This window comes from Culex pipiens, chromosome 1 (genome assembly GCF_016801865.2).
Source record: "Culex pipiens pallens isolate TS chromosome 1, TS_CPP_V2, whole genome shotgun sequence".
Classification (NCBI taxonomy): Eukaryota; Metazoa; Arthropoda; class Insecta; order Diptera; family Culicidae; genus Culex; species Culex pipiens.
Window position 1 is genome coordinate 122,493,886 of NC_068937.1, and position 9,598 is coordinate 122,503,483.

The window sequence follows — 9,598 nt, forward strand, 5'->3', positions numbered from 1 at the left end:
TAATCTTTAACCTTTTGTTTTTGGAGTATCAAAAACTATACGTTTTTCAATTTTAAAAATTAACATTGAAATTATAATTGTTTTCAAGCTTTCAGTTATTTTTAAAAGACTATTATTTGTTTATGTTTCTACCCTGAATCAAAATAATGAGTGCTTCCATTTTTTAAGTATTTTTTAGGAGTTTGTTCTTGGGTTTCTTTTTCTACGAAAATTGTAAATAGTTAGATTTTTTTAATTTGTTTAGGTTGATATATTTTTTTTATAAAGAGTTTTTTGTTAGAAATCATTATTTAGATAGGAAATGCCTATTTTTTGAGTTTATGGAAAAGTCGGGAAAAAGTCTGGAATTTGAAAATGAGATTTGAGTGGTCAACCTGCAAAGCAGGGGATTTGTCTTCCCCCCTTCAATGTTGGCCCGAAAATCCCTTCAATGTTTTCGTCAAATCTTACATTTTTTGAGAACTATTATAATGATTGCAAAACAACTGAACTAGTGTAAAATGAATTTTTAAACACTTTTTCCATGCAAATGTTGAAGCAATGGCTTGTTCTTTTAATATTTATAATTTTTATTTATTTCATTTTTATTTTATTTTTTTCAAAAATTGTGCATCGTATCCCAAATTTCAAGCTCTAAAAACACAAACTGTCGTCCCGATTCGCCCCAGTCGAGGTCGAGATCGATTATCCGAAGGCCTTGAAAAAAAATTACTCCGGTTAACCGAATCTTCGGATGAAGTTCGGAGATCGGAAGGAATGCGCTCAAGCAAAGTTTCGCATTCTTTTCGTGTCTAAAACTCTAAAATTCTGAAATTCCTCAATTTGCTGCTAGATTTTATTTTTTTTATTAAAAAATTATTAAATATAATTGGGTCCTAAAATGAAGCTTAGATTGCTGATATTATTGTTTACAGCGATAAAGCTTATTTTTCTGAGTACAATGACCCTTTGTACGACCACAAAGAGTTTAAAATGGATTTTTAAATCAATTTTGAAAAATTAACCTCGCGGTCCTTCTTGACAGAAAAGGTCCTATTTGACAGCTCGTTCCAAGGGGACCATAGTTGATCTATCGAAAAAATGTTGTCTTGTCATTTTTTTTTTTTTGCCTTAAAATGAAAAAAAAAGTGATCAGAAATGGTTTTTATTCGTGTTTTTACCGTTGTACATAAAAATTGACATAGGGCTTTAGTACCCTATTTATATTACAAGAACTTTTTAAGACGACTAGCGCAGCAATTCGACGCCAACATTTCAAAAAGCATCATGTACAAACCATGCGTTTTGAGAAAAACGCATTTGAATGTTGAGCATCCATTTTCAATTCCCATTTTAATATAAAAGCAAAATAAGATGTTCTAATAATAACAAACGATGAAAAACGTTGCTTTCATTGATACTTGATCATCCAAATTCAATAAAACATTATTTCCGTAATTTTATTTGAGAAAAACAAACATAACTTCTTTTGAAATCACCAACGTCTATATCACCCTGCTGTCATTGAGGGGGACGCTTTGTTATGATTCGTTTTTCTTCGCCGAATGTACATGGCGCTTTGTTCATGTTGCTTTTTTTTCGTGACGAGGTTCATGTAGTCTTTTGTTTGATAGTTTAACAGGGCTATATAAACAGGGACTGCTGATGGCAGAGATTTTGTTTATGTTACTTTATTTAAAATCATGATTAAACAGACTTTACTGAAGTAACTTTTGCTCATTTTTGGTGGAGAGGTAGCTTATTAGGAGTACTTTTAGAATATGCAATAACCCAGAAAGTGTCAAAATGTACATGATGCCTTTTGAAATGTTACCGTCGAATTATGAAACTTCTAGTTTAAATAAAAAGAAATAATCAAATTTAAGATGACGCCCTCTTGGTTATTTGTATTCTTCATTAATACTGGTTTGCCAGTTGTCCAAGTACAAATATTTGGTACCACTGATTCACTCGGCACTGCACCCTCATCGCTCCTTTCTTAGCTTCAGTCTAGACACCTCGATCGCCTCCAGCCAGTGGCCAATTTCCTCCGGTCGATCCGGCCTCTCGCGACACTCGTCAAACTGTTCAATCAGCTCGCCCATGTTGAACCCTCCAGGTGCCACCTGCCGCGAAATGGCCACCGCCCGCACGAACCCATCCGTCAGCGTGACGAACCGGTGCTCGAGGTACAAACTGCGCTCGTCCCACCAAACGAGCCGCGTTTCGACGCGAAACGGCCGGAACAGTCCGATCATGCGCCGGTACCGGATCGACGTTGCGCCCTGCACCGAGGAAGCTCCCCGCGAGCGTAGCTTGGACCAGAACTTTGTTCGGCCGAACCAGTGGTACCGGGCAAAGTCGAGCTCGCGCAGGAACCGCACGTTGTTCATGTGATCGAGGAAGATGTCGATGTCCTGCGTGGTGCAGATGCCGTACGACGTGACCGTGTCGGTTAGCTGCTTCTTGTGGAACAGGTTGGAGATGTTCAGCGAGAGCTGGGTGAAGACGAAGCGGACGTAGTAGTTGACGTCGAACGCTAGCAGCACAAGGACGGCGATGATCCAGTACATGGCGGCGGACTTGAGGAGGGGAAAACGTATCAGACTCGAGGTGCACTTGAGACGGTTCGTACGGCAAAGTGCAAATCACTTACCTAATAACGCTCTGTTTACCACTTCAAGTACAACTATTGTGATTGTCACGAACCGTGCAGCAGAGTGTTGTTCGCTGCTAAAGCTACAAATCGATACTGTGTACTAACTGTTTTGCTCAGGTTGTGTTTGTCTCTTCTTAGTAATTAGTGGTGTATACTCTGTTGCATTAAATCTTGTGTGCAATATTGTACAGTACTTGCAAGTTGAATCGTTCACAGTGCTGCGTTTCCCAAACACGGACATCAAAGTTGAGGTACCAAATCAGTGGCAAGAGAAAAATTGATCCAGCTTTAAAGTGGTAAGTACAAATGAATGATCGCGTGTTGTGTGATCCAAATTAAAAGTGGTAAGTGTAGGGATTATGGGTTGCAGGATTGAATATGTAATAAATTATTAAATGAGTATTTATTAAAAGATTGATATAATTCATAAATAAGAGTTAAGAGCGCAACAAAAAGTGCGCACCTTCATGAATATTGCCTTGTTAGCTGATTGTGGATTGAGTGCGAGAGCGCGCTAGCGAGCTGCGAGAGAGAACGACGAGCGAGAAAACAACGAGATGCGCGCGGCAGGCGAAAGAGAGAATGAAGATTGTCAAATCAGTTTTGTGGTTAATTTCTGTGGAATAAGACGTGTTGTTTGTTAATTGCAAAATATCTGTGTTTTTATTATAAAAGAAAGTCCCCGATCACGACAATGGCACAGTCCGGTAAGTCGAACCTTTTGATTCATGAAAGATCATTTGTTTTGCTTGAATTGTTGTGTTGTGAAATCCAACAGTTTTGTTTACCTGCCAGGATGCAGGTCCAAAGTTTCGCTTTGTTGTTTTGCCTGTGTTTTGAAACAGGTAGATTTTTGCTTGAACTTGTTATTTGAAATTGATAAAAGGCATAAAACTATCTGCGATAATTGACGGTCTTGAATTTAATGAATGATTTGCTTGTTGTTGTGATATTGGGAACGAATGTTTTGTTTTGAAGTAGTAAGTTTGGCTTTTCGTTGTGATAATTGAAAACCAATGTTTTTTCTAAGTTTATGGTGGAATTTGAAGGCAAATAATTTGCTCGAAATTTGATTGTTTTTGTACAATCACATTTTTGCTTTAGATTTGATTGTTGTTGTTTTGATTGACGACCAATGTTTTGTTTTTAATTTGATGCAATGTATAATTGTTGTTGTGGAAATTGAACTCCAATGTTTTGTTACGAATTAGACTTAAATTTTTTTTTCTTATTTTTGTGATTGACGAAAATCAATATTTTGTTTATAATTTGACAAAAGATTTGACAAGATTGTGGAAATTGAAAATCAATATTTCGTGTTGAATTTGATGGAGGATTACACTGAAAGAAACCGACATAGCAATCTCAAGTGTTTTTTCACGTGAGAGTCTCCAAACATCAACACAATAAATTCACGTGTTTTTCCTTTGGTTTTGACATGACTTTCATAATGAATGCATGTGAAAACCGCATTCGTTTCATCAATTTTTATCCACTCTTTTTTCATTGGATTTTCATGTTTGATTCAAGTGAATTGCTCTTGGATTCACCCCAACTGCCCTATACAATGAAGTTCATGTGTAAAGCACGTTACTTTGACTTGATTTGATTTTGAGTGTGAAGGCACAGGCACAGGCAATCAAGATGGCGCGTGATCACGACGAATCATTTGCACGATTCAATTTCCCGGATCAAATCGTTAATTTTCTCCTTGGTAAATATAGTTTAAATTGTTTGCAATGAAATGCAGTTTACTAAAAGTCTTCTGTGTCCACAGATGCTCAGGTTGACCCCGATAACCCGGATAAAATTGTTGAAATCTTGGTCCAACACGGATTGGCAAAGATTGCGGAACGAGCGGACAATTTAGTGACCTTGGTAAAACATAATTTATCATGGAAAATCGAAAGTTTATTTTTCCTTCTTTTTCATAACAGGATTTCCAACAATTGAACGCCGACGAGCCTGTGACCGCGCCTACAGAATATGCTGACAGTTCCCCTTTTGGCGGAGATAAATCTTCCGTTTCCTCCGATTTTTTGACCGTAGAATTCGAACCGGATTCCGAAACAACTGAGTCACACCAATCGGCTACCTTTAACAACAACTATGAGGAAACAGTGACCGAGCAGCCGCTGACGTTTACTTCCGCCGAAAAGGTGCTGTCGGAATCTTTTGTCCGATCGCCACCTCGCCCCGGAGGCGCACAGGTAAAGAAGAAGATTCTCAGTTCTAAGTTGGTGTATTTAGTTCTTGTACGCTTTTTTCAGATACCTGCTGCGAACGAGACACAGCAGCCGCTTCAATCAACATCCGGCAAAAACGCGGACCATTCGCAGCACGCGCCCGGCGGAGCGCACCAGCGGCCGCAATCAACATCTGGCTGGGAAAAGATTCCAAAGGAAGAGGACAGAACGGAACAGGTGCTGTCGGGATATTTTGTCCGATCGCCACCTCGCCCAGGAGGCGCACAGGTAAAGAAGAAGATTCTCGGTTCTGAGTTGGTTTATTTAGTTCATGTACGCTTTTTCCAGATACCTGCTGCGAACGAGACACAGCAGCCGCTTCGATCAACATCCGGCACAAACGCTGACCATTCGCTGCGCCGGCCCGGAGGAGCGCACCAGCAGCTCCAATCGACATCCGGCTGGGAGAAGATTACGACGGAAGAGGACGGAACGGAACAAACGGAACAGGTGCTATCGGGATATTCTGTCCGATCGCTACCTCACCCCGGAAGCGCACAGGTAAAGAAGAAGATTCTCGGTTCTGAGTTGGTTTATTTAGTACTTGTACGCTTTTTCCAGATATCTGCTGCGATCGAGACACAGCAGCCGATTCAATCAACATCCGGCAAAAACGCGGACCATTCGCAGCACGCGCCCGGCGGAGCGCACCAGCGGCCGCAATCAACATCTGGCTGGGAAAAGATTCCAAAGGAAGAGGACAGAACGGAACAGGTGCTGTCGGGATATTTTGTCCGATCGCCACCTCGCCCCGGAGGCGCACAGGTAAAGAAGAAGATTCTCGGTTCTGAGTTGGTTTATTTAGTTCATGTACGCTTTTTCCAGATACCTGCTGCGAACGAGACACAGCAGCCGCTTCGATCAACATCCGGCACAAACTCTGACCATTCGCTGCGCCGGCCCGGAGGAACGCACCAGCAGCTCCAATCGACATCCGGCTGGGAGAAGATTACGACGGAAGAGGACGGAACGGAACAGGTGCTGTCGGGATATTTTGTCCGATCGCTACCTCACCCCGGAAGCGCACAGGTAAAGAAGAAGATTCTCGGTTCTGAGTTGGTTTATTCAGTTCTTGTACGCTTTTTCCAGATATCTGCTGCGAACGAGACACAGCAGCCGATTCAATCAACATCCGGCACAAACGCTGACCATTCGCTGCGCCCGCGTATTCAATCAACATCCCTGCATCAGCGGCTTCAATCAACATCCGGCAAAAACGCGGACCATTCGCCGCACGCGCCCGGCGGAGCGCACCAGCGGCCGCAATCAACATCTGGCTGGGAAAATATTCCGAAGGAAGAGGACAGAACGGAACAGGTGCTGTCGGGATATTTTGTCCGATCGCCACCTCGCCCCGGAGGCGCACAGGTAAAGAAGAAGATTCTCGGTTCTGAGTTGGTTTATTTAGTTCTTGTACGCTTTTTCCAGATACCTGCTGCGAACGAGACACAGCAGCCGCTTCAATCAACATCCGGCACAAACTCTGACCATTCGCTGCGCCGGCACGGAGGAACGCACCAGCAGCTCCAATCGACATCCGGCACAAACGCTGAACATTCGCTGCACGCGCCCGGCGGAGCGCACCAGCAGCCGCAATCAACATCCGGCTCAAACGCTGAACATTCGCTGCTCCGGCCCGGAGACATACAGGTAATTCTTAGTTCTGAGTTTATCTTGCAATATTTACTTATTTTGTATATTTTTTCCAGATTTCCACGACCAGCCGGTATCAGGAGAAAGAGAATACCGCCAGTCTGGCAAATGATCCCCCGATCGTCGAGCTCACGCCTGAGCGATTAAAGTCGCTTCTGAATCAAACCGTTCTTGGTCAAACGATCACAAATCTGGCCGGCAAGGGAAGGCTGTCGGATAACAGACGTAGTGATTTGTGCGGTATTGTTGCAGAATGGCACTTAAAAAACAGGAGCAAATGTTATTGCCGCGATTTGCAGAAATATGCAGAGTCGATTAAGCTAACGTTTAGCAACGAGGAGAAGGTATAAAACAAGCTTTATTTGATATGATTTATTTGGATAGGTAATAATGATTAAATTCATGTTACAGGACGATTATTACTTGCCTCCGGGTGGTAGTAAGAAGAACCCCGGTGGACAGATTTACAATAAAATCAATACCATCAAGGCCCGAAACAAGAAGCGAAAGGAAAGCGACGAAGCCCACCTAGCGCAGCAGACAACCGGAAATAAGAAACGTTGCGAACTCGTCAATCCGAAGGAGCAGGAGGCCAACAACTGGCTCAAATTGAATGCTGATCCGTGGTCAACGGTTATCGACTGTTGGAAGGTTAGCTTCAGCTCCCGCGAACAGTTTTTGGGGAAACCTAAATCGGTCGAGCAACTTAAAGCAACCTTCTACTGGAAATTTGTCCGCTGCCAGTATGGCTACCAATTGGTAAGTCTATTTTTCAACTTTCTGCCAAAGACAAATTGACGGTACACTCGAGTTCTTACTCATCGACCACCAAAAACGGTCATTTCCAATCAATTTAGTTTCTGTATTTGCTCACCCGCTACATGGTGGCGCTGTAGTTGTATTAGCCTGAGATTCTTATCTATTTGTTTACAGATCGACATAGATTACCTATCTCTGACACTTCAAGCTGAAGACGTGGACCGTTCCCAAAGGTGGAGTAATACCATTACTGCGACGATTTCGTTCGCTGAGAACCGATCGCTGGACGAGCTCGGTGCTTCGTTGATCGAAGTACTGAAGAAGATCGATGCCAGCGAAGGTAAAGTTTCTTAGAACTAATAATGTGAATAGCGCGTAATTTTTTCTTTAATTTTACAGACTTGAAAACTACGTCACTCCTACTGCTGCTTAATCATGTTCTGCCACCACAAAAGCTGAAGGTTGGATTCAAACCATCTATAATCAACGGTCGAGACGACACGATCATATTTGTGAGCAGTGAGGAGGATCTGAACGACAAGCTCGAAGCATCGCAGAGGAAGTATCGAGACTACCAACTCGACGAAGCTCCCAAAGTCGTGTTTTTTGGATCGGCAACTGAATTGAGCGGAGAGTTTCGTTTGTACTATAACGATATTTGTTATAGATTACCGTCGGCGCGTCGGACGATTGACGTGTACATCAAGTTATGTACCGTGCTAGGCCTACAACACTCTCGCTTCTGCAAGCTGGTGTATCTTTTTATAACTGAGTACATCTACGAGCGGCCGGTAAAGGAGCGGTACGGTTTCATACAAAAGTTTGTATCGTATCTCAACAGCAGCTTTCAACACTAAAGAGGATGTTTACCTGTTTCATCTCAGCTTGCGCTGAGATTTTTCAATCAGCTGGCGCGTACATTGATCATCTCAAGCAAACTCATGTCGTTCCACAAAGATACCAGTTCCGCTGCACTTACAAAAATTGTATTATGGTACTGACGGATATGTACCGATTCCAACGGCATTTGCTGACCCACAAGGAAAAAATCATCCAAGTTATGAAAGAACCACAAGCAAACAATACATCTGACTTATTTATATCACCACCACAATTAGAGATCGCTCAACCGACTGACCAGGACGACTACACATTCGAAAAATCATTGCAAAACATTGACAGATCAGCATTAGCATTCAGTTTAAAGCTACACAACAAATGTAATTTAAGCAGAAATGACGTAATATCGGTCCAAGCAGATTGCCAGACACTCTACAGTCAAATAGTCAAAGAAGTTGAACAACTTCCAATGCATCTCGATCCCGATACGCAATATAAGTTAAATGCATATCTCCGCAAAATGGTTAATCCGTTCGAACTATTTAAAACTGATTATTCTTTCTTTAAACACTTGGAAAAGCAGAACCTTTTCAAACCTCCCACTGTAGCTGTGGTAGAGGGTAAACAAATTGTAGAGTCAGCAAGCATGGAACATAACTTAGAAATTGATAGCAACCAACACCTCCTTGCAATCATGGACATACACTTTCAACTTAAAAAATTTTTCGAAGCGCCCGGAGTTTTTCAGAAAACGATTGAACATTTACATAAACTTGAGCAGTCTAAGAATATCAGACATTTTGTGAACGGAAGTTGTTACCAAAAAGTAAAAATGGCCTATCCACATGATATTGTTTTTCCGTTGTCATTCTACTCGGATGAATTTGAGATTAATGACACTCTATCTTCGCACAACAAAAAACACACAATCTGCGGTTTGTACTACCAATGTCTAGTCACGCCGGAACAGTTCGCTTCAAAATTGTGCAACATTTTTGTAGCTGGATTTATAAAAAAAAATGACCTTAAAACTGTCGGATTCAACGCGATGATAGAAAAAGTTATAGAAAAGTTTAAGCAAGTGGAAGTAGAAGGTGTACTACTTAGAGTTCAGAACCAGGACATTTTGGTTAGGTTCCCGCTGTTGTTAGTGCAGGGCGATAACTTAGGAATGCACTCGATGCTTATGTTCTCCGGAAGTTTCACTGCTAATTATTTTTGTCGATTTTGTAAGAGGCACAAATTTGACACACAGCAAGATGTTGATGAAAAGGAAGAGGCTGTACGAACTGAACAAAACTATGAAGAAGATGTCAGTTACGGTATTCAAAGTGAGTCTGGGATTCGCGGCCGTACTGAGTTTAGTAAACTACCTTCATTCAGCGCAGTAAAAAATCTTTCGGTTGATCCCATGCACGACCTATTTAGCAGTGGAGTTTGCAAAATAGGTTTCGAAGCTGTT

At 41.8% G+C, this 9,598-nt stretch overlaps 2 protein-coding genes across 2 annotated transcripts; one reads left to right on the plus strand and one right to left on the minus strand.

Moving 5' to 3' along the window:
• Positions 1 to 1,854: 1,854 nt before the first annotated feature.
• On the minus strand, positions 1,855 to 2,782 carry LOC120424619 (protein THEM6-like). Its single transcript, XM_039588783.2, has 2 exons — positions 2,636 to 2,782; positions 1,855 to 2,561 (listed from the first exon to the last, which is right to left on the minus strand). The coding sequence occupies exon 2, from the start codon at positions 2,550 to 2,552 to the stop codon at positions 1,965 to 1,967; it is 588 nt and encodes a 195-aa protein (XP_039444717.1). The 5' UTR covers positions 2,553 to 2,561; positions 2,636 to 2,782; the 3' UTR covers positions 1,855 to 1,964.
• A 1,500-nt stretch (positions 2,783 to 4,282) lies between these two features.
• On the plus strand, positions 4,283 to 9,318 carry LOC120424617 (uncharacterized). Its single transcript, XM_052706031.1, has 12 exons — positions 4,283 to 4,352; positions 4,416 to 4,516; positions 4,576 to 4,848; positions 4,909 to 5,112; positions 5,173 to 5,385; positions 5,446 to 5,913; positions 5,974 to 6,252; positions 6,313 to 6,534; positions 6,594 to 6,881; positions 6,949 to 7,296; positions 7,471 to 7,636; positions 7,696 to 9,318. Exons 1-12 carry the CDS (start codon positions 4,283 to 4,285, stop codon positions 8,151 to 8,153), a joined length of 3,090 nt encoding a protein of 1,029 aa, XP_052561991.1. The 3' UTR covers positions 8,154 to 9,318.
• Positions 9,319 to 9,598: the final 280 nt, after the last annotated feature.

Coding starts and splice junctions, on each gene's coding strand:
- LOC120424619 (XM_039588783.2), bottom strand. CDS start 2,552: ATGTACTGGATCATCGCCGTCCTTGTGCTGCTAGCGTTCGACGTCAAC.
- LOC120424617 (XM_052706031.1), top strand. CDS start 4,283: ATGGCGCGTGATCACGACGAATCATTTGCACGATTCAATTTCCCGGAT. Junction 4,849..4,908: donor CTCGCCCCGGAGGCGCACAG/GTAAAGAAGAAG, acceptor CGCTTTTTTCAG/ATACCTGCTGCGAACGAGAC. Junction 6,882..6,948: donor CGTTTAGCAACGAGGAGAAG/GTATAAAACAAG, acceptor TTCATGTTACAG/GACGATTATTACTTGCCTCC.